The following is a 25,267-nucleotide window of genomic DNA, read 5'->3' as shown; positions in this document are numbered from 1 at the left end:
GTGGTATTTATGGTCACACAAATGCGTCTGACAACAGACAGGCAGCGAATACTGGGATACCAGTTATAATTCTGACTTTGAAGTGAAGCCACTTTTTGTTTTGGCTGTTTTTAATCAGTTCCAGTCGTGTTTAACCCCCATTTAGATTTACTTTCCCAAACTTTGTGGCACTAATGATTCTGTGTCCAGGTTTAAAACACCTGCTCTTTGAATTTGTACAGAAATTCTAGTTTAAGTCTGAGTTTTGTGCTGCTTTGGAGTATTAGTTGTTTTATATTACCTGAGTCCTGAGTAAAGTGTGGTATAAATGCAGGCATGGTCTCAGTGTTTTCTTCAGTGTTCTGGCTGATGTTATTGAAGCCACAGTGAGCATTTTTGTCCGTTCACCAGTGTGGCGGTATTTGAAAAATATACATCACGGGTGAAATGAAGATGGTTAAACTGTTACATCGCAGCTTTAATTTGAATGAACGTGTTTGTCTGTCTGCAGGCTTCTCAGCCAGACGAGCTGACCATCGAGGAGCAGGAAATCTTGGAGGTCATCGATGATGGCGACATGGAGGACTGGGTCAAGGTACAAAAATAACACAAACACAGTTATGTAGCAGATGCACTCTCATGTTTGAGGGTTGGTTGTTTTGTGTATTAGTTCACTCTCTGGCTCTTAGACTGTTTGACAAACATTTAGTTTCAGTTTTTATAAGACCTCGCACCGGTACAGACTATCTACTGGACGTTTTAGTGTTTCTCTGGGATCAGTTGAACTGATGTGGCTTCAGGAATTAGAATAATTCAACTAAAATGCGTGCGGTGCATTGAGGCAGGTCAGGTTGGCCTGGGTGGTAGAAGCTCTGCTGAACATACAGACAAATCAAAAAATGTACAAATACACAGTTCTCTGCTTCGTTTTTTTGGCCCCGCAGCCGTAAAGGGCTGATGGGAGATTCTCGTCACGCAGCCGGGCAGGCAGGTGGGCGGGCATGGCACCCAAGTTTGTGAATGCAATAATTCATGAATGAGGCAGTTTTTAAATTCATACCTTAAGTGCAGCTACTGAAAATCTGGACCAAATCCTGATTGATGGTGATCCAATCCTGCCTCAGCAGCGCTCCGGTTTGATCACAGTTTGTCAGCTTCTGCTTTTTAACAGCGGTTCGTGGACTCTTGATCAGTTTGAGATCTGCGGAGTGACCTGGTCATGGATATAAAATGTTAATTTGATGATCTCCCAGCTACTTAGTTATCATTTTCACTTTGTTTGTCACAGACTGTTACAAAGTTGCTCCTGGACCTTTGGGAGAAAATTTGAGAAGTCTTTGAGGACATTTTTCGGGTGGTCAGTGGTGTCTACTTAAATGTAGAAATGTCAGCTGTGGATGCTCCCATCATTGTGTGAAGTCATTCTTTTATAAACGCCTCTGCAGAGCTGCTGGTGTGTAGTCATTGTGTACTTTGTGTGTGGTTGTTTTCAGATCATTTCCCTGAAGGAACATTGTGCATTGTTGCTGTTTTACTTTTGTTTATTGTGTAAGTCTGGCTTTCCTGTGAGCCATTGTGCAAATGTTCCACGTGTTGAGCCAACATTTTATGTGTATTTACTTAGGTGATTATCTTTTCATATACAGATATAGTGTTTTAATGGGGTATTTATTTTAATGAATATAATCATACATAAAAATGTGAGCAATATCATTTATATAGATCTGTTTTAGTGCTGTGATTCCCCACAGCATGCCCCAACAGAGATCCCAATACCTCTGAGTGTTTTCAATCTGAATGAAAATAAGTAAGCAGCGGAAGGGGAGGCCACCGGTGTTCATGAAATCAAGCTTCATGAATTCAGCAGAGGCTTGTTTAGGATTTTAGATTTCTCGTTAATTGAGGAAGAGAGAACAAAAGCTCTCCTATTATTCTCTTTGTGGCTGTTATTAAATTCTGGCGACGATGCAGTGATATTGTTACAGCCCTACTCTTTACATCTGACTTTATTTTTTCTCATTAGGAGTTTTCCTGTTGAAACATTTTTGGCTGTTGTCATCGTCTGTGTGCATTGTCTGTGTTTCCAGGCCAGAAACCGTAGCGGACAGGTGGGCTACGTCCCGGAGAAATACCTGCAGCTGCCCTCCTTCAATAGCCTGCTGAGCATGCTGCAGTCGCTGGCCGCGCTGGACGCCCGATCCCAGTCCTCCAGCAACTCCACCGAACCTGAAACCGAACTCCCAACCGGCTCCGTCAACGGAGACTCGAGGAGTGAGATCCGCCTCCACCAGATAATATCGGAGTTTTGATTTCCTGCTTTGTTTAATACCCTCGTTGCCACTGTCTGTGTTGCAGTTTCATTCGCAAAGGCTTTGTACGACTACGCGGGACAAACGGAAGATGAGCTGTCGTTCCCAGAAGGCGCCATCATCCCCATCCTGAGCAGAGAGACCCACGAGGACGATGGCTTCTGGGAGGGCGAGTTTAACGGCGTTGTTGGTGTAAGAGTTCAAATAATGGTTTGCAAAAGCTTGTGACTGCAAAATTGTGTCTGCCTAAGGGACAGTTTGTTCCAGGAGATAAGCGAGAGTTAGAAGATTAATAGGAAGCACCTGGCCTCCAGACGGAGAAGATGTCCTTTTAAATGTGTCAAAAGTCGTCAACAGAACATTTGTGGTTTTGAAACTTATGCCTGTGTTGTATCTGCTTGACGCATAAAAGTAAACCCTGATGGTATAAAACAACTGCTTGTGTATCATTGGGCGGAGATCGATGCTGTCTGTGGGCAGTGTTCATCTCCCCACGCGCGTGTTCATTAAAAACATTGTTTGACCGAAGCTCTTCTGGACCATTATTGTTTTGTGCTCACCCTCAATATTTGAACTCGTAACAAACGGCAATAACGGCAAAACATGTAATGGACGTGCTGGTCCACTAGACAACATCATGTTGATGTAAAGCTTTGGGTCTCTTATGCAAAGTAAAGAGGCTGAAATAAGGTGTCCATGAGTATCAGTTTTCAACATTCAGTATTAAGAGACGAAGACTGTACGGGTTGGGCCAGTCGTCAAGTCCTGGAGCAAAGTGAGCCTGCAAATCAATAAGATGCAAATCAGTTTATACCTTTCATATAATGTTTGAATTTGTTTATTCTGAGTTTTATTGTTCAGTTAGTTTCCACAGTTCATATATCATGTGTAATTTTTCATTAGTTTTAGTGTTTGTTTGTATTTTATTCTATTCATGATGGTTGTGTTGACAGATTTGTCCAAATTTAAAGCTATAGATGTGAACTTTTGGTTCCTTTATTATTACCTGTATAATTAGTTTCAGTGTTTGTGAAGTGGGGAAGGAGGACCCAAAAGCAGGACTCGTGCGATGGACAGTGCTCTTTATTTACAGTGGAGTAAATAAGACAACACAATAATCTCTTGAGCTCCCTCGACTCCTGTGTCATGTCTTCACCCAAAACTCCGTGCTCTCTGCTCCGTGGCTGCTGTCCACCTGTGCTCCACTCTCCTCCTCCTGGGAAAAAAAACAACAGAGGCAGCCGTCAGGACACCATGCCGCCTAATCAACAAAAAACAGTCCCAGTCTAAATAATCTAAAAGACCAACCACGGCTCCAGTGATGGCAACACACAGTTCTAGTGACCAACCCAGTGGGCGGCACTCGAGACAAAGCAGTTCAGGTGGCCTGCATACATTTAGTATCAGGCTTTACAAAAAAAAGTATCAACTATGTTAGGATCCATGTTCATCATGTGTGATGTGTGTTTACATTTGAAGGTGTTTGTGGATTTGTCACCTCTCTTCAAGGTGTGGTTTGTGTTTGATGCTGAAACAGATAAAGACTGCTGATTGGCTGAAGTAGGGTTCAATAAAAATTGTTTGGTTGTTGGTTTGGGCACTGCTCAGGTCCACATTAAATAAACTGCTGCTCATGTGTGTTTGTAGGTTCTCAGTCATCCAGGTCATGGTTGTCTAAGGAGCCTGGAAAGAAAGCGACTTTACTTCTTTAAGGTTCTGGATGATGTTTAACTTCTGATCCAAGAAGCTTCTTCAGTTGATGTGCTTCCTTTGCTCATTTTCCACCTCTGCACAGTTTCGTTTGATGACAGTGCAGTGCAGTTCTCCCAAACATACAACAGAGGGCGCTATGCACATTCACTGAAGTGCAGAAAAATACAAGTGGAGGAGGAAACAAACAGCAGCATCAAGAGAGAAAACTGAAGTGTTCAAAGCGAGTTACTTTAGTCTCTTATTGTAATATTAATCGACATCTAAACATCACGTTGATGCTTCATGTTTGACTTCCGTGTCCTTTTACTGCTCAGTTGGAAAATATTGATGCAATTTAAAAGAAGAGGAGAAGAGTAATTTCTCTGTACTACTTCAAAAGTAATTTGAAAGCACTGCCTCATATGGAAAATGAATCATGATGAAATCCTGAAACAAATAGTGTTTGTGAATATGAAGAGTTTAGTTTTCATTTTGGTCTTAGAAGTATAAAAATGCAGGACTGAAGACAAGATGGAAATGATGTGTTATGAGAAATAAAACACATATGTCACTATGTACTATAATTTTATTTTGTTTATTTTTTGTTCTTGTAGGTTTTTTGCTTTAGTGTAAATTTTGAAAGCACTGCTTTTAGTTTGAAAATTGGATTCAGTGTTTAGAGTTCGGACAAAACAATGGACGGTTTCAAGAAATGTATTTTATCAACAAAACTTATTTTGATGGTTACTGTATTTATTTTAATTTATTTTGAAAAAAAGTTCATCTGACACCAATGAGCCAACAGCCTCCACGTAAACATTTCTTTTTTTCTTTCTTTTTTTTTAAACAGGGTTTAATCAGCGCTGACATACAGACATTTATGCGCTGGGTATAACAGACATGCTTACCGTGTGAAAGGACCGCGGATGTCTTGGAGCAGAGAAACATGCTGTATTGTTGTTTTTCTTTATTGCATAAGCAGCGCCCGACTGTCAGAAACGCTCTGTGCGGGTAGCAAAGTCGGCTCCAACGCACCTGCAGGCATCCATTTGAAAGAAAGGTGTCGCTGCGGCTAGGCTCTCGGGATAATCAGACTTTTATTTATATTTGCGGCATTCTGGTGCGTTAAAACTAGCAGCCTCTGTGTCCCGCTTGGATCACCATTCTGAAAATTCAGATATTTAAATAAAATGATGAATCGGCGAGTGATGAGGAGCCACGTAGATCCTGAAATGAGGTTTGATTAAATTAAACTCTTATGAACAGTGATGACGCGTTCCAAACAAACGATGCTTTCTACATGGCCAAATTGTGTGCTAACTACCTCACAGCGCTGTGTCCGGGGTCCGAAAAAAAAAGTTAAAACGATATACCTTGCGAAAGTTGTGAAGTGCTGAGGAAAATACTGTGTGTCTGATGGGGTGTTTTTATATAGGTGGACTTGGTTTCAGTTGACCTCTGACATGGAGAGATGAAAAGAGCAGTTTGTAAAGAAAAAAGGTGGAAACTATGGAACTACAGTTGGGATGTGTGTGCTGGGATGCTCTTGATAAGTATGCAGCTTTTATTGTTTTATGACTTGTTTTGCTGACTGTTGGGGCCCTACCTGTAACCCCCTCTGTCTAATCATCAAGTCTTACTGTTGCAGTGCGTTTGTGTGGCTACTAGACAATTATAGGTTGTATTAAAGCAGGGGTGTCAAACTCAAATACACAGTGGGCCAAAATTCAAAACTGGAACAAAGTCGTGGGCTAACATTAATATTTATTGAAAAAAAAAATCTTCCTCCAGATATAAGAATGAATATTTTCTTATGGACTCAAATAAGTTTTGCTGGAAACCTGAATATGGAACAAGCAAAGCTTAATACTAAACAATATATATATTAGCTGTATAATACCAGTAGGCCAGCTCTAATAGTAATTTGGTATGGCTTCGCGGGCCAAATGTAATTAGGCTGCGGGCCAGAGTTTGACACCTGTGTATTAAAGGAACATTGGGGGGTCGATACAGTGCTATTGTGGCTAGTTAAGAATGTGGTTTTTAGAAGTATCACAAGAAAAGTTTATTTCTAAAGGGATACATGTTGTTTGTGGTACTCTGTTTTAAAAACTATTAGCCTCTGTGTCTTTCAGAGCACAAAAGAAAAGTGAAATGCTCCTAAACTAGTTATATTACTACTGAGGTTGAGGCAGTAACAAAGTTCTTTAAATCATCAGGCAAGAAAATCCAGAAACCTTGGGTTAGCCGTGGCTATCCGGGTCATCTGAGCCCGAATAGCCTCCTTCTCCTCCTCCTGCACAGGAAATAATCCAAAGTCCGTTAAATTCAAAAGAGTCACTGAAATAAATGTCTGCTGGGTAAAACACGGTCAGGTTAAAAGCGAGCCGTTTAATGTGGCTGATAAACGAGTACAAAAACAAAAGGCAGATGCACACAAGAAAGAACCTAACTAGAAGTAAACTGGGAAAACTAAATGCAAAGAACAAAACCTTGAACGTTGCAAAAACATAAACATGGACACTCCTGGAGACATGGAACAACAGACAACCTGACAAAGAATGAACAGAAACACACAGAATAAATACACACAAGGGTGATTAGGGGGAAGTGGAAACACATGGGGAAACAGCTGACACTACTCTGACATAAGGAGACAAAGGAAGCAAAGCTGACTACACTGAAATAGGACACAGACCTTCAAAATAAAACAGGAAACATGAGACGCAGACAAGACAATATAAACTTGATAACATAAGAGGGCAAAGGGAGACTAAAACACAGGGGTAGAAGACACAAGAGGAATCTAAATAAACAAATGAGCTTAGATAACCTGATGAACTTAAAAATAAACCATAAACATCAAAAATAAACTAAAACTTAAAACGCTGGGTCAAAAGACCCAGGATCGTGACAGTGGGAGGTTGAAGCTGCCACAGGGCAAAAGCAGGACAGGCTGCCAGTTTATCACAGGGCTAACACAATATATGTGATAGAAAATCAACTGAAATGTTTGATATTTATTTATAATAATAAGAGAATAACTACTATTTATAATAATATTATAGTTGTTATTATAAATATGTGTATATTTTTTATAACACCCAACATAAAAGGCTTCTTTCCAAACCTGAGCTGTTTCAGACGCTTCTTGAAATTCTGACTTCTCTGAACTCAAATTCAAATACAAATACAAATTCAAAATACAAATACAAATTCAAATTTTATTTGTCACGTACACAGTCATACACAGTACGATATGTAGTGAAATGCTTGGACAACTGCTCGTGACCTAAAGAAAACAAAAAAAGGAAAAGGCTATGAATAAGATAGGAAATAAATATGAAAAATTAAAAAGGGTAAATTTAACTAGGAAGGAATAGAATATAAATTAAGGTTAAAAATGAAATAACTGTACAACACAAATTAGAATGAAGGGTAAATTTAACTGGGAAGAATAAGATAAAGATAAATATATAAATTAAAGTTGAAAATAAAATAACTGTACAACAAAATACACAATATAGAACTATATAAGAATGTATGAAGAAATCTAAATATAAATAAATATATACACAATAACAGCAGCTGTACAAGTATTAACCGGAAATGAAGAATATAGTGACCAGTGTTGTGCAAAACCAAAGTCCAGAAAGTCCAGTGTGTGTGTAAGAACTGTATGTGTGGGTCAGTACTGTGTGGTGGTGTGATTGAGAGACCGTATCGCCTGCGGGAAGAAGCTCCTCCTCAGTCTCTCTGTGTTGGTCTTCAGGGAGCGGAATCGCTTTCCTGACCTCAACAGAGAGAACAGTCTGTTGTTGGGATGGCTGAGGTCCTTCACGATCTTCCTGGCCTTGGTCCAGCACCGAACTCAGTGTAAGGTGTCTGCTCCCTCACTGTGGCTGTGCCTGGAAGTACTTCTGCTTCTTGTCTTCCCCTAATGCAGCTTTAAAGTATTAAGTATGAAGCAACAGTGCTTCTCTTTGCGCCTCTGAAATCTGTGTTCTCTCTACTGATAAACAAAAGAAACAATGTAAAATGTATTAATAAATCAGTAACAAAAATATAGCGTAGAAGGTAAGTAGAGATTTTCATACCATCTTCAAGCCTAATGCTTTTAAGTCCCACACTCAATGCAGCCTGACTCAAAACCTGATTCTAAATGGTTCAGCACAGACACAGACTCGCTGACTTTTTATAGTCACTCTATAAATGCTGTCCATTTAAATCATCTCACTTGTAAACACTGCCGTATCCACCGGAGATCAGTGAGAATGGATTCTGGAGTCTTCCCATCCTCCTGTTAGTGATCCTCCATCTGAATGGATGATAACAACCTTCTGAACTGACTAGCAGGTGTAGAAAGCCCGACTAGCCCATATCTATGGGACTGATCACTGCTGATAAACCCACTAAATGGATGGATAAGAGCTCTGGTCACATTTGGAGTTGGGCCACAGCTCTGCACAGTGGCTGCCAAATGGTCGTCTTCTATTGTGAAATTCAGCACAGCAGAGAAGAAATAGCACATTATGACACAGTATGATGGAAAGGCAAATAAGAAAAGTGTGTAAATTAATAGATTCAACTCATGTTTTACTTTACATTTTGACAGCATGACTGCTCTTCCCTTCCATCAAGTACATTTTTCCACTTCTAGAATCCCTAGAAGCCAGAAACACAAAACAAGGCTACGTCCACACGTACACGGGTGTTTTTGAAAACGGAGATTTTCCGTTTTCGTTTTTTTTTAAAATCCCGTCCACACGTAAAAGCCAAAGACGAAGGAAAACGCTGCTAGGAACATGCCAAAGCAGCAGATGGCGCTATATTCCTATCCATGTAGAAATGTTGGCCAATCAGAAGTCAGCCTGGGTGGGAAAGAGTAAACAAAGATGGCGCATAGAAGCAGAACTGAGTCCTATGTGTGGAGGGACAGTAACTGTGTAAGCATTTAAACACTGCAGAGAGTAAAATGAACAGTAATGGTATTTTGTGTAAGTCCGCCATTGTAGAAATTCATTTCACCGAAACAATAACCTGGCGCACAGTGTGACGTCAAAAAATGCGCACACCTTTGACGCTGCGTTTTCTCCGTTTTTCTCGTCCACACGTAAACGCAAAAACTGAGTTTTCAAAAATATCCACCCTGGCTGGAGTTTTTAAAAATCTCCGTTTTCAGTGACCGAAAACGCCGTTTACGTGTGGACGAAAGGTGCGAACGCATAGAAAAATCTGCGTTTTCAAAAATACCCGGGTACGTGTGGACGTAGCCCAAGATACTGCTGTTATTATTAAATAGTTTCAATTTGTTTCTTAGTTTATTTGTGATTTAAATTTTCACCTTTCATCTTTATGCTTAGTTTGTTCTGGTTACTTTGAATTTTGTAGCCTCGAGCTTATTTCTCAGACTATCTCCTTTTGTAATTTGTAAAAATAGTTCAGTGAGTTTATTTTCCTCCATTGTCCTGCGTTCTGTGTCACGTCTGTGTTTCTGTTCTTGCACACCAAGTTACTTATTGTGTTAGTCTGTTGTCTCTTGTGGTTTTTATTTAGTTTTACGTCGCTTGTCTCGTTTTCTTATTTAGGTTCAGCTGCCCTCCCAGGTGTCTCCTGTTTGTCCTGAGCTCCTTGTGTATTTACTCCCTCAGTTTGTCTTAATTGGTTGCTGTGTCCTCCCTCTCTGTATTGTTTCCTTCCTCAGTGTTTCCCTGGTTTTGCTAGTATCCAGTTTCCCTGCTGCTGCCCTGCCACTGTGTTTTTGTATTTTTTGCTACTGCATTGAAGCTGATCTTTGAGTTCATCCTTTGTCTCCTGAGTTCTGCATTTGGGTCCATATTTGAAATATATTCGAAAAACTAACTCTGTAGGTGCTCACACGCCACTGCACGCTCATGCATGTGTGGGAAAGAAAGAGAAAGAGAGAAATACTGCTACAAGCTAGTTCAGAAATCAGAAAGGGTTTTATTGCCAAATGTTGAGCAGGTTTACAACATTAGGAAATTGCTGCGGTGCTTCAGTGCAAACATACTGTTATAAATTACGTTTAAATAGACATGAAAATAAAAATAAGAGTAAGAATTAAAAGTGCTAAGTAGATAGATATATACATGATATATACATGAGTGCAGGTGGTGATCAGTGCCAAACATGGAATGATGCAGTGAACACAGCGTAGGGTCATGTGTTAGTGGTGGGAACAGTCATACGGTTATTGTTCATGTGTCCGACAGCAGAGGGGAAGAAACTGTTCTTATGGCGAGAGGTTTTGGTGCGAATGGACCGGAGCCTCCTGCCTGAGGGGAGCAGGTCAAACAGACTGTGTCCAGGGTGAGAAGGGTCAGCTGTGATCCGAGCTGCACGCCCCAGTGTCCTGGAGGTGTACAGGTCCTGCAGAGATGGGAGTCTGCAGCCAATCACCTTCTCAGCAGAGCGCACAACACGCTGCAGTCTCTGTTTGTCCCTGATAGTGGCTCCAGCGTACCACACAGTGATGGAGGAGGTGAGGATGGACTCGATGATTGCAGTGTAGAATTGCGTCATCGTCCGTGTTGGCAGGTTGAATTTCTTCAGCTGCCTCAGGAAGTACATCCTCTGCTGGGCTTTCTTAATGACGGAGGTGATGGTGGGCTCCCACTTCAGGTCCTGGGTGATGGTGGTGGTAGTTGTGATAAATGGTAGTTTAAATTGTGTCCAGGTAATGAACCATTAAATCTCCTCTTGCACCATCTGAATCTCTCTGCAATCACATCACATAGTATGCATATTTTAATTTATACAGCCAAATATCACAAATCTGACCTTAAGGTCTTTGCCACCTGGACACACACACACCAACCGCTCTGAAGAAGCTTAGAGTGGATTTGGAAATAGACACCTGAGGTGAAAGAATTCAATTGATTAAAGTTGTGCTATTATTAAAAAGGTAACAATATCAAGATATGATTCAGGAGGATGTGAAACAACTTCTTAGGTTATGTACTTATTGATTATCAATAATTAACAATGAATATGTTTATTTTACAACCATGCAAACATGACTGATTAACCTGCATGGGGAAAAACTGAATATTGAGTATTAACAACTAAGAGTGCAATAAGTGACCACTGAAAGAGGCCCACACAAAAAGTTTTAAGGCTGTAAGACAGCTGTATGTCACAGAACAATGAACTTCATTTTGAGCTTACTCATAATCAAATAGCATTTCATATCTTTGTTCACTAAGGCAGGAAAACAGCCTCAAGGTTTTGTACTGAGTGAATGAGACATTGTGGATTCGTTTCTGTCAAACATCGGTGTTCAATGTTGTCACTTATGGAAGTGCAATAACGATATGTACAAGACAAATAAAAGAAAAGAAATTGTTATATCAAGTGAGCCAATATCACATTAACTGAACAACTGATGTTTCATGCTTTTTTTATACTGCTTTTATAAAAAGTTTGAGACAGACCCTAATGAGCTACTGAAGCAAATAAATAACTGTCACTGAGCTTTGCATCTATATCACTGAAAAAGGCAAAGAGTTTGTGAAACAGAACAATTGGGACTGCGAGTATAGTTGCTGCACAATATGTTGTTCAGGTGGTAAGCCAACCATCTGTAAGTATATTACTCTTCTCTCAGGTTTCACGGTGTGCACAGAGGTGGATTTGCACAAGAGAATCTTTCACGACCATAGCTGTGAGAAAAATGATCGTCTGTATCACGTGCACATAACTCTGACCCATGGAACACATTACCATCATCTATGTGGCGGCTCTCTGATCCACAGCCAGTGGGTTCTAACTGCAGCTCACTGCTGGAAAGATCAACCTGGATGGTGAGAAATGACTGTTTCACATATTTAAAAAAAACCAGTCCAGAGACAAAAATCATTACTGGTATTTTGTTCTTTTACCATTTCCATTGTTTAGGACTATGTCTGCATATGTAGGAATTCATCCAGGTCCAGGAAGAATGGTGACAATTATTGATCACAAAATCTTTGAGGACCAAACAGGAAAACATGACATCATGCTTCTGAAAATCGACCCACCAGAGAATAAGATTAAGCCTGTTGTCTTCCCTAAATGTACACGTCGCAAAAAGTGAGTTTTGAGTAACCTTTTAAGTGTAAAGTTTGAATTCTGGAATATGTTGACATAATATGTATTTTTCTTGTTTAGTTGGTTGGTTTTTTAAACTTCCAGGAAGAGCAAAAAAATGTAGCAACATCTGTAGTCTATGAACAAAATGACATCATGCTTTTGAAGTTACAAACCCCCATTAGTGACTGCAGAGCTTCTTTATTAACAATAATGTAACTGAGACTTGAATATTGAGCAGAGGGTTCTGGTTTTGATTTTAGGTACCTGCTTAGGAGCTACATCCATGATCTATAATAACTGACAATAAAACACGAGCATGAGGAAATGGAAGGAAATGTAATGTTTTAATAAAATGTTTGAATCTGAAAAGATTAGCTGACTTAGAGTGAACTGGAAATACTCAGCCTGCAGACATGGAGATGGAATTTTATTTATTTTTTAATTTGTAGGATGGATGTCATTCAGATTGCAGGCCATGGTGGCTATACGGTTGATGTAAACTACAACAAACGTAAGACCAGTATTGTTTTGATTATTTCACAATTTTTTAGTTTATATTATACCTTGATTTTGTCTTGTGTGCCTGTTATAGTTACTTTTTCATTTTATTTGAAAACTGTGATGACATAAAGTATTTATTTCATTTTTTTGTGGATATACTGTCAATTTCCCTCCTTTTTAAATGCTGCTCAGCTTCTTTTAAAGAACACATTTTGTTCCAGAAACGAGGCAAAGCATGTTTCTTTCAATATCTGATTTCCTTGCATGAAACATGCAGTAGCATTTGTTATTTTCTTTTTTTCTCTAGTCCCTGATGAACCGCCTCACCTCCAGTGTGCAAAGATGCATGTTGTTGAGTGTGAGCTTAACCTCCATCCATGTAATTCAGCATTCTTATGGCCAAATGGAAACACGATGTGTTACAAAGAACCTCGAGTGGACATATGTAAGGTGAGTTACCATGCTGCCAACATTTTATCTGTATCATTATCAGATGTTTTGGTACAAAATATTTATGTTTTCTCTCTCAGGGTGATTCTGGTGGTGGAGTGATGGCCAAAAACAACAAGATTCATGGTGTGCATGTTGGTGGTTGTGAACCTGCCTGTACCGGACCAACTATTTCTCTGAAGGTCTGCTCTTACATTGGTTGGATAAATCAAGTCATTACACGGAGTAATGGAAAATAATAAAATTAAAATAACATTCAAAATAAACAGTCTGCTCTGCAAGAAGCTGCTTCGGTGTGAATTGTTTCTACATGTGAACTTTCGATTGTTAAAATATAAATATGTCATGTGTGTTTTCAATGTAGTTTCAGGCGTCAAGTAGATCATTCAGTTGTTCAGAAACTGTGAAGTTTGCATGAAGGTTGTTGGGTCATTTTTGCCAGATGATATTAAGTACAATTACTACAGTAAAGTACAAATGTAAGGAATTTGTACTTTATTTTATTTTATTTGGTCTTTCCATCACATTTGTGGCTTCTTCTCCGCTGCTTCTAAGTGGAAATTGGTACATTTAACTTCACTACAAATATCTGACATCTTTAGTTGTTATTTTACAGATGAAGATTTGTGCTCATGAAACACATGAAGTACAATTTTGTTTCTGTAGTTGATCAATCAGTTATTTGACTTGCATGAATTTAGCAACTATTATTATATGTTTAATCTTTAAAAGTACTTACTGTTGATATTATTTACTGTAAATTGTTCAAAATCATAAATGTGTGAGAAGCACTCAATCAGGGGCGACTCCAGCATCAAACCTTTAGGAGGGCTCAGCTCAGTCTTAATGTCATGCTTTTAGTGTTGCCTTCAAAAGAAATGTAATTTTTGGATGACCTACAGCAGTGTCTAAGAATAACAGATTTTAATATAATACATCAGCTTTACGGTGGTCACTTTAGTTTAAAACCCGATGCAATGGCACAGTCATGTTGACTGTTCCTTTCACCAAACTGCTCACTCTTGTTCTCCTCTGATCTCACTTCCTGTTCTGGTTATAAGAAGAATGCAGTCAGCATGTGTCAAAGACACTCCCTCCAAATATATGATTTTTGATATGATGATTAGATATTTAACATTTTATTTATCAACTATTTTATGCACTAAATCAATTATTAAACAAATATCATATTGTAGAAAAGCAAATAATAATGCACTAAGCAGTTTCATGCCACAAGAGCTAAATGGTCACTTCACTGTATTTATTTCCCACAAACTACTATACCTAGGATCTTCAGGTTTCCACTATATTTCATTAATCTGCAGCGACTGTAGAACATAAAGTATATTGACCTCTATTGTTTTCTTTATGACGTGGCCTGAATACACACACATACACATCTTTGAATAGCACAACAAATGAGGTAATTTTCCATGTGTTTTAATAGGTTTAAGTGATTTATGGGTTTTATGTATGTGTGTGTATTTTGGTCTTCAGTGTAAATTTATACAAACTGTAATTTTTTCAGGTGAAAGATCCGTTATTTAATGTTGCTTAATGTTGACTCTATGGAGAATAAAGCCTTACATGAGTGTTGCTATTTTTAATTGCGGAGTGGAAGACCTACTGTACTTGTTGTTTAGTCTGTGATCTGAATGATGAATTTAACCAAACTGAAAGCAAAGGTTACAGCTGGGATATTCCACACATTTGAAAGACTCATTGTGTAACTCAGGTGTTTATGAGCTTTGATCACTCCAGCATAATAATTATCATGTAACTGCAAGAAGACTTAATGAAACTGAAACAATGCACCCTAACACAGGCATTTGAACTGTAGGCTAATGAGTACATGAAGTGTACCTCTACAGCTGAAAAGAGTTTGCCTCTATAATTTCTGGATCTACTGATTTGTTTCTGATGTATCTCTTCTTTTATTTAGCCTGTATTATGAACAGAAAGATGATGAAATCCTCTTTATTTGAGAAAGTGTCCTTAAACTATTTTTCCTCCTTCTTACTGAGTTTCCGAGCTACCTCTTTGTTAAGTGAATAAACTATTTGAACAAGAAAGATATCATGGCATTTATGATGATACTGTGTGTGTGTGTGTGTGTGTGTGTGTGTGTGTGTGTGTGTGTGTGTGTGTGTGTGTGTGTGTGTGTGTGCGTGCGTGTGTGTGTGTACGCTCGGCAGAGGGGAGGTCAAGACAGGAGCTCAGTTGACCTGGTACATCAAGTTTGGATTTGCCCAGTTGTTGGTAAACAAAAAAGATTTAAACTCAAAAGATTTTGAGTTCATGCACACTGGAAAAAAAAATTCTCTTCATCACAATCATTTGTTTAAAAATATGGCTGTTTTACTGATCTATGGTTATTATTAAAGAGGAAGGAAAGAAGAAGAGGAAGCCTGAGCCCAGGTTCTGTCCATTTTCATAACAAGTGACAGCACAGACATCTGAGCTTTTTCGTCATAAAGATTGTGATGTGAAGCATCAGCAGGTAAAGTGTCGTTAAAGTGTCACTTCAATAATGCTGCTGGCAGAAAGAAGTGTTGACACATACTAGCTTTGAATAAAAGGCTTAAAACACAAACAGTCTAATCCTGGGTGTTGCTTTTAAGCTTAAAGAATATAATAAGTTCTAAGACAATTCAGTTTACTTCTTACTGTCCATGTTGTGTTGTGGTATTTACTTTATCATGAATGTACGCTACTTTGTTCTAGCGACTGTAAAAAATAATTGTATTCATGAAATAAACTAGACTTTCACAGTCTGCATCTTCCACAGTTTTTATGCTTTTGTTCACTCCAAGTTTGACACAAACCCACAGACAACCAGAGTTAACTATGTGAAGCAATCACAGACACTGTAATGGCTGATTTTTCTAATAAACACAATCAGGTTAACATTAAGGTTTAACATTGAAGGAGATTTGTTCCATAGTCACAGTTATACTTGTATTTCCTTTACTTACATCCAACACTACTATGTTCTGTTTCAGTCCAGGTGCTGGCAGTTTATCCTTTGTTGTTTGGACAAATAAGCTTAAAGCTAAACCTTCATGTTTTTGATGGGAAAGTTTGTTAAACCATTGCTCAACTTATGTCTGCACAGAGCAGATAATTATGATGTACTTGTAAAAAGACTTGATAAGCAGGTCACAGCTGAATCAAGGGGTAATAAAAATAAGACCACGCGGTCTCAGCACGACTACACATGCAGTGGGTTATCGCCAGTGTTGGGTAAGTTACTTTAAAATAGTAACTTAGTTACATTACTAGTTACTTCTCTCAAAAGTAACTCAGTTACTTCAAGTTACTCGTTACTTTCAAAGTAACTAGTTACTAGGGAAAGTAACTTTGGTTTTACTCAGAATTCTCTTGTTAATGTGTTGCTTCCATAACTTTGCCAGTCTTCTAGCTTGCTTACTTGCCACAGTGCACTGTGCCACCTACCAATAGAAAGGAAAAGATAATGTGCACATTTCCACGAGAGAAATCCCACGCCTGGACCGTCATTGACTGCTGCCATGATTCTAGCCTACGTCACAGCGTCATGTGCGCCTTTTACATCCAACACAAAAACTGCAGTTGTGGTGCTTTCGATTGTACTCAGAACTCGGAAATTCTGCCTTCTGAATAGGAAGATGTGGGTAACACCAGACTGCAGATGAGCTGCATACAGGGCTGGACTGGGACAGAAAATTGGCCCGGGCATTTTGACTAGAGACCGGCCACCATTATAGGAAAAATCATAAAGCCTTTGAATGAAAATAAACACTGTTGTGACAGTGATGTGCACTGTTCTGATGGTATATATGCATCAATCTATCAATCGTTTGTTGCAAGACTCAGATAATTATTTTTTAAAAGCGAGACATTTTAAATGAGAATAAGAAAGAAAAGTATTTCTTTGTGCCCCCCTCTCCCTGTTAATGCCCTACCTGCCCCCTGGCAACACTTTGCTAGACCCGCCCCTGCACAGTTACCAGCTGTCAGCTGCTTAGAAAAGGATCCTGGTGTTATTTGTCTCTCAGAAACAGTTCATAACTTCCCTTCAACTCATTCATGTCACCTAAAAGGTAAACCTGTTTCTCCATCACCTGTTCAGCTCTGATGATTCAGTAAGGACATCTCCTGGTTTCATCTTCATGTTTCCCTCTCACCACATAACCAAACCATATCATGACCAGCAGCTTTACAGCTGTGGCTCCAGCAAACATCAGCTGATACTAGAAATTAATATTAAATAAATTCTAACAACACCTGATCAAGCTTAAACGTGCTGCTGTTGTTTAGCGCGACATCCGCTGGTTTCCTCTTTCGGCGCAAAGTGGGCGATAAACAAACAAGAGAGCCAATCAGCTGATCATTGATCAGTTTCATGATTGAAGTAGAAACGGGAGAGGGAGGGGGGAGAATGAAAGAAGAAGAGGCAGCTGTGCAGCAAAGACACAGAATAACTCCAGCTTTGTGCCTTTTCCATTGTAGCTGAATTACGGGACAAACTGTTCCTTTTCACCTCAATAAGAAACCGTAATATTTCCTCTGAATACCAGACGGGACGGTTGGCAACTCTAATAACTTATGAACAAAATAAAGTTCAACATCATTAACTTCATAGCACCACCCAGCTGTATAGAAACTCCGTCATGCTAGCTAGCACGCAGTACAGAAAAAGTCAGCATAACGAAAATAAACTCCACCTACACTTGGTTCATATCTGACCCAGAGAGACTGCAGGTCATAACTTCTTACCTGAAGTTCAGTTCACACTCGGACCGGCGGCCGCCTCGGGTCTCTTTTCCTTCTGCGTCCCCTTTCCTTCATCCACCTGCTGGCCTCCACCACTTGCTAATGTTACTGAATCTGTGGAAGCTCCGCGATAGCCACCACACGAAGTAACGAATAACGAGCCTATCTAAATCCCAGTAACGAGTAACGCGTTCCCGGTTTTGGCATAATAACTAGTTACCGTGCTCGTTACCACAATAATAACGTAGTTACTGTAACGCGTTACTTAATAACGCGTTAGTCCCAACACTGGTTATCGCACACATTTGAAAGGCTCATTGTGTAACTCAGGATGTGACCCCTTATAAAGGAGACAGAGAAGTTCTGTTGTTCAGTCAAGTAAAACCTGGTGAAAGTGCAATTCTAAGACTCTGGTCGTTGCTTAAGTGTATAGATAAAAAATCTTTTTTTCATGCATTATTTTCTTACTATATTAGTATAATCACCAAATCGATTATTTCGTATTTATCTCCTGAAACGATCTACATTAACTTTTCTATCCCTAGAAATGTGTTTCCAGAGTCCCAGGTTTAGTGACTTCCTGTCTAGGGCTGGGCCATATTATACCGTTCATGGTAATACCGGTATAATGTTAGGCAACGATAGGAAAATGAAATATCGCGATAGAATGGGAGTAAAACGCGCATGCGCAGTGCCTTTGTTTTCATACGCACATGGCCGATTGTTGAGTGAAACAGATGAACCAGAATTGGTTTGTAAAAATGGTGCAACTTCAGTGATGTGGAACTGGTTTGGTGTTTGTCCGTCAGATACACAACAAAGCACATTTTTTTGCAGAACATGCAAGCGGCCGTTGTCATTGTCATATTTGTCGGACTAAGATGCTCTTAAATCTGGGAGTAATCTGGGTCCTAAACTCCGTATGCTTCAGGTCAAACAACACTGCAGCATCACTAAAAACTGTCTAAATTCTTTCATCTTTAATAAAACGATCAGCATTGCTGCTTTACCAGGTGTAACTATAAAGTTTAACTTCCAGGCATCCATGAAAACAAAAGTTATTACATTTAACGGAGTTAGAAGTTAGCAGGAAGCTAGCGGAAGTTAGCTCGCTAGTTTCGCTAGTTACCTAAGCATGATATTGCATGTTCTGACAGAGAGATTTCTGAAAAAAATCAAACGTACAGCTCTGCTATCACTTCCAACATAAATGAAGACAGGAAACTAAACAGCAGTGACGTTTGTAGGGTTACTGAAGTTGGGCTAGCTGGTATATAATGATGTGCTACATAATCGCTAGCGACACAGCTATGTTAGCATAACATAAACAGTGAAGCTGGAGGACGAACACTAACACTTTTCCACTTATAAAAGTTAACGTGAAGGTTCTTCATGGTTAGAGACAAATGCAATCGCATGGCAGGATACTGTAAACGGACCAAACTTCAGTCAGGAGAACAACTGAGATAATCCATCCACAATACGAGGTTAGTCATTAATATACTGCAACAACATGGGAATAGAGCAGCTGCCAGAGAATTCAACATTAATGAATCAATGGTACAGAAGTGGAGGAAGCAAGAAGAATGAGTTTAATAAAGTTTGATTTATCTGACTGCTTTGTTTCACTTAATGTGCCTTATAATCCCGTGCACCTTATGGTGCGAAAAATACGTACTGCACACTGCAGTTTAATGTTGCAAAGCACCTCTTTTTAACTTCAGTGGATATTATACATGGTTATGCTCAGGATATGTCAGCCCATTTCTACTGGAAATGCCTTTTGGTTAAACTTTCAGCAAGGAATTTGCATTTGCACTGTTACATTTTTATAAAGCTTTAATGTACATAAAAACCAGCTTCTTGTTTAAGTGAAAATAAATGGAAGGTTGTCTTTTTGCGCTAGTAATGTTGTGGAGTTGTATTTTGTCTCGCATCAATTATATCGTCGGTTATATCGTTATCGCAAATTTTCAAATATATATCGTGATAAATATTTTTGGCCATATCGCCCTGCTCTATTCCTGTCCACCATCACATTAGCTGAGTAGTTGTCAAATTTGAGGGGAGCAGAGAAGATCAGACACCAGTCAGCAGGTCAGAGGCCATCTCTCATTTTACAAATCAATCGCTTGATTTATAAATGGAACAAACACCCCATCAGACCAGGTAATGACCCATTATGAGACAACAGCCGTCTGAGAGGAGATGTTCTGTATCACAAAACATGGGAAACAAACAAACTCTAGGCATTCTGAAATATATAAAGCTCAACAAAAAAACAAAACCATATCAGATCCTGATGTAATTCATTTTGTTGTTGTCTTTATTAGTCATTTAAAAAGGTCTAGAAAAAGTGTCCAGGAAGAGATTCTACTATTTATGCAGCACTGCCCCCGTGTGGCCACAAAGACACACAACAGCTTCATTTCTCAGCCTGTTGCCTTCTTTTCCCTTCATGATGTAAACAGTGAATGAACTGAAAGAAGTCAACCCATAAACTGTTAAACTGATACAACAGTCATGATGATTATGTAACAAGTTGTAGTTGACTTTCTGGTGGTGGTTTTGGTATACAATTTAAAAGCCATTTTCTTTTATAAATACACCATACACTTTGTTCTTGACCATTTCTTTTCCTCATATCCTTAATGGACAGTGGAGGAACACTACATCTAGCTTCTGTTTAACATTTATCCAGGCGCCCCCACACTGTACCTCTACAGAAACCAAGGGAGAGAGACAGACACACAAAGATTTCCACTTGAATCTTGATCTCAAAATAGAAAAAGTTTTATCACAAAATAATTACAAGAGCTCAGCCAGGTGAGATATAGCAGAACCATCAATTCAGAGTCTGACAGTAAGGGTGAAGACGAGCCTGACTGTTGGTCTGCTCCAAAACAAGCCCATAAGCAAGCTTTGAAATAATATGTTACAAAATTGTGAAACTGCGACATGAAATTTGATTTGAAAATGAAATTCATCCTGATCAGGAGCTGTTATGATCTAAATGGTGTTCTAGATCCAGTAAGCATTCATTCAACTTGTCTGCAGCAAAATTAAAAATAAGTTACCACATGTTGTTTTTTAATTTGGTAAATAATTGATAAAATGTTAAAAGTACTGGTTGTGTTTGACCTCATCACCAGGATGAGTTGGAAATACTTCAAATTCCCTCAGGTGGCCTTTTGCTGGTTGGATTGCCACTACAGTCTGTAAACTGTAGAGGTAATTTTGTGAGCTCATTGGATGAGCAGTTTCTGAAATACTCAGACCAGCCCATCTGGCACCAACAACCACGCAATCTCTTTCCCCCATTCTGATACTTGCTTTGACCTTCAGCAGGTCATCATGAACATGTCTGTATGCTTAAATACTTTAATTTGCTGACGTCTGATTGGTTCACTAGACATTTGTGTTTAACGAGCAGGTGAACAGGTGTACCTGGCAAAGTGTGTGTAACCCTCAGTGTTACTGACATGTTCCACACTGATGCACAACAATACTCTGTGCCCCACACTGTTTTATTAAGTATGTCTAATCACTGTAGACATTACATGTACCTTCTTAGAGGAGAGGTCAAAGGTCAGTTACCTTTATAGGTTCCTGCTATATGTTGTGACATATACACAGCACAGTTGTAGGAATGATAGTTTCTAAGTTCTAAAGCTTTTTGTCAATTTTCAACCAATAAATCATAAAGTTGACCTTGAAGACCACAAGTTTGAATGGATTGTTAACATGACCCCACTCTACAGCACTGCAACATTTTAACATGAGTTATTTAAGACTTTCCAGGTATCCTGGTTACAGAAAAAGATTGATGAGCAGAAAAAAAGAAACAAACTTTAATTGTTTCTGATTAGAAGCTGTACAATCCGGACTGACTTTAACAAATGTGCTATAGGCTCAGCTGGAAAATAGTGAGCTTTACAAGACTGATTTTGTTCCAAAGGCTTTCACAGACCTCAACCAATCCTAAGGCTAATTAGCACGGCTAGAATTTTAAAAACATTTGTTAAATGTTGTCATTACTAACATATACCTGTTTTAGAGCATGGTGAGTAGCGAGAATGCAAAGTTATTGTTACCTCTAAAAAAAAATGTGAAGATGTGATATTAGCATGTACGGAGCCCCTCTGATGACATGGTCCAAAAAATAAATAAATTGTGGCCACAAAATACTACTTCGTGGCCACGAAATGGGTATAACGTGCGCACGAAATGCTTATTTGTGAGCACGAAACACTTGACCAATAACCGTGATCCTTCCCAGGCCCTTGCAGTTGGTTGACAATAGAATCTATCCCAACGTCCGGGTCGTACTTACGTCTGCAATGCAACTGGGCTCTTAATATCCTGTTTAAATGTCTCTCCATAATAATGGTTCCTTTCAGTGCCAGGCTTTTCAAAATGCATGTGTAGCTCATTCCCAGCCTAAAATTGTCAGGGATCTGGGTCTGAGGGACCTAGACCTATTATTGTGTATTGTTTACTCCACTGTAAATAAACGCATTTTGGGTCCTCCTTCCCCACACACCCAAGGTCTGCCACGCAGACCATGACAAATATAAAACTCAATCATACTGTCTCTGGCCATGTTGTACAGGTTTAGCCTACTCTTATGCTTATGTCTCTACACAGCTGTCCAATGTATCAATATGATGTGCGCACGTCATCTATTTGTTGCCACAAATGCGTAATTCGTTGCCACGTTATACCCAATTCGTGCCCACAAATTAGCATTTCGTGCGCACGTTATTTCGTGCCCTCGAAATAGTATTTTGTGGCCACAAATAAGTATTTCGTGGGCACTTATACTATTTCGAGGGCAGGAAGTAGTATTTTGTCGCCACAATCTATTTATTTTTTGGAGGATGTCATCAGAGGGGCTCCGTAAGCATGAGCTATATAGTATCTCCAAGAGAAAAGCGATCAGCTGATCATTGATCAGTTTCATGATTTAAGTAGCAACAGGAGAGAGAGGGAGAGAGAATGGGAGAAGAAGAGGCAGCTGGCCACGTAAAGACACAGAAGAACTCCAGCTTTGTGTATTTGTTTTCCATTCAAGCTGAAGTCCGGGACAAATCGGGTTCCTTTTCAATACGAAGCGCGGCCGGTCCGGCGGCCACCACGGGTCTCTCCTCCTCCTTCCTCCTCTTTCCTTCATCCACCTGCTGTGACTCAAAATTTGTACTCAAGTACAAGTACTGTTACACTGGTTAAATTGTACTCAATTACAAGTAAAAGTACTGGTGTTAAAAAAATACTTGAGTAAAAGTACAAAGTACTCTTCTCAAAAACTACTCAGAGTATTAATTACTTTTTAACAGACTGATGTTTTATTCTGTCGTCAATAGCAGGCATTCAACTCGATTCACCAGTATAAATATTTATGTTCAAAGCACATTTCTCAGATGAACAAGGTATAGAAAGGTAACTTGTTTTGTAAATAAATGTAGATATAAAAGAAGGAATTTTGTTTGTTAAAACAATGACAAATATGTTTCTGAACATGCGTAGAACCATTTAAACCTTTCCCCATACAATGAACAACAGGCAGGTGAGTGTCTTAAACTCTTAGCATTTCTGTCACACTTGAACCTTTTGTTCAGTTTCAGCAAGAGCTGGTTTTCTAAATTAACAGAGGCAATCCGACTTGGTTTGGCTGTGAAGAGTAGACCAGCACAGCTAAAAAGTCGTTCACACGCAGCAGAAGCAGGCAGAGCTGTGTTCAGTTTAAGAGAGAGGTTTTTGATACCTGAGAAGGAGTGCAGCAGCTCCATGGTGTCTGTGGCACAAGCAAGGTAACCATCAAGCTCAACTGCACTTTGCAGCCTTCTGGAGATTGGTCTGGAGAAGAATTCATCTTCATCAGATGACTCTCTTTGCTGATCCTCACTCTCATGCTCTGTCGTTTCAAGATGTTGTTTGATGTATGTCAAGGCTGTAATTGTAAGTAGATAACACAATTTTGTTATTTAAATTTCAGTGATTATTCCTGAACACAAATTTAAAAATGGCAAATTCTCAAAAAGGATTGTTTAGTATTCAGGACAGACCATCAATAGCTTACAATGTATTAGGTGAAATACTCACTTAAGCATGTGTTCAAATGTAAAAACACACAAAAATGGGATCACATGAATCCTTACCAGCCTCTGTTACATCTGCTCTGTCAGTCCAGGAAGTCTTGAACTTGGGTAAGAGGACTGCAGCTGCAGCCAACTCTGGATCCTCCATCATCGCTCCAAAACGCTTTTGAAGGCCATTTTGCAGGGCTCTGATAAGATAAGATAAGATAAGATAAGATAAGATAAGATAAGATAACCTTTATTAGTCCCACATGTGGGAAATTTGTTTTGTCACAGCAGGAAGTGGACAGTGCAAAAGTTATGACGCAAAAATTAGAATACAATAAGAATAAATACAGTACACAGCTGTACAGAATAGAATAAAATAATATACTATATACAGTAGAATAAAATAGAATAAAAATATACAATAAGATAAAAATAGAATACGAATGCTATATACAACTGAGTAAAATACAACGATGCCAGAAAAGATTATTGCACTTAGTGTTATTGCACATGTGTGGATGTGTGTGTTTGTTCAGTTAAAGTCTTTGTTGTGGAGTCTGACAGCAGTGGGGAGGAAAGACCTGCGAAATCTCTCCGTCCCACACCGTGGGTGCCGCAGTCTCCCACTGAAGGAGCTGCTCAGTGCTGTCACAGTCTGCTGCATGGGGTGGGAGACGTTGTCCAACAGGGATGACAGCTTAGCCGCCATTCTCCTGTCACTCACCACCTCCACTGGGTCCAGAGGGCATCCTAGAACAGAGCTGGCCCTTCGGATCACCCTGATGAGTGGCACACGTCTTGCTTGATGTCTCCAGCCTGCTAAGTTTGGACAGTAGTTGTTGGATTACTGGCAGGAGCCATCCCATAAAGGAAGTGGACTCAGACTGAAGAATGTTTGAAGCTTTCACCAGTGGCTTCATGGTGGTACAGTACTCCCTAAGGAATGCAACTTCTGCAGGACTCAACCTGTAAGACACAACAACAAAACCCACCATGACTATAATAGGGATCTTCTGATTTAATATTAAGAGTCTGCTCACGTTTTTAACCATCCATTAAGGAAAATTCACAAAATTTGCAACCATATTGGTAGGTGTCCAATTTTACTCACATTTTCACCTTGAACTCCTCACAAATGCTCCTGATGTCATTTTCCCCCTTCTCATCAATGATGCGTATTATCCTTTCAATGGCAAGGTAGGTTGAATTCCATTGTGTTGTATTGGGACGAATGATCTGTAGTTCACACTTGTCCTCTACCACTTCATTAGCCAAATGAGTTTTGTTCCAAATGGCCTGGCATTTTGCAAAGCTTGCACGGGAGAGCCTCTTGTAGGTTTCATTCATGCTCTCTGCTAGGGCAGCATCAGATGTTGCCACAAGGTTTAGCAGGTGACATGCACA

At 39.4% G+C, this 25,267-nt stretch overlaps 2 protein-coding genes and 1 long non-coding RNA gene across 3 annotated transcripts; 2 read left to right on the top strand and 1 right to left on the bottom strand.

The window, feature by feature from the left end:
* Nucleotides 1-494: 494 nt before the first annotated feature.
* On the top strand, nucleotides 495-4,490 carry LOC146667027 (F-BAR and double SH3 domains protein 2-like). The gene is made up of 4 exons (XM_085408407.1): nucleotides 495-574; nucleotides 2,067-2,250; nucleotides 2,335-2,480; nucleotides 3,936-4,490. The coding sequence occupies exons 1-4, from the start codon at nucleotides 557-559 to the stop codon at nucleotides 4,017-4,019; spliced, it is 432 nt and encodes a 143-aa protein (XP_085264533.1). The 5' UTR covers nucleotides 495-556; the 3' UTR covers nucleotides 4,020-4,490.
* LOC146667026 (uncharacterized) lies at nucleotides 3,361-5,426 on the bottom strand. Its single transcript, XR_014911935.1, has 3 exons — nucleotides 5,305-5,426; nucleotides 4,889-5,207; nucleotides 3,361-3,504 (listed from the first exon to the last, which is right to left on the bottom strand). It is a non-coding gene; the product is annotated as an uncharacterized LOC146667026 (long non-coding RNA).
* Nucleotides 5,113-13,261, top strand: LOC146667025 (serine protease 1-like). Its single transcript, XM_085408405.1, has 6 exons — nucleotides 5,113-5,217; nucleotides 11,608-11,803; nucleotides 11,898-12,071; nucleotides 12,521-12,582; nucleotides 12,880-13,022; nucleotides 13,103-13,261. The coding sequence occupies exons 3-6, from the start codon at nucleotides 11,902-11,904 to the stop codon at nucleotides 13,259-13,261; spliced, it is 534 nt and encodes a 177-aa protein (XP_085264531.1). The 5' UTR covers nucleotides 5,113-5,217; nucleotides 11,608-11,803; nucleotides 11,898-11,901.
* The last annotated feature ends 12,006 nt before the right edge of the window (nucleotides 13,262-25,267 follow it).

The sequence above is a fragment of the Rhamphochromis longiceps genome, linkage group LG6 (genome assembly GCF_057381845.1).
Source record: "Rhamphochromis longiceps isolate RC_006_pf linkage group LG6, R_longiceps_female_GT1.1, whole genome shotgun sequence".
Classification (NCBI taxonomy): Eukaryota; Metazoa; Chordata; class Actinopteri; order Cichliformes; family Cichlidae; genus Rhamphochromis; species Rhamphochromis longiceps.
This window is presented reverse-complemented; position numbering and strand designations above follow the sequence as displayed.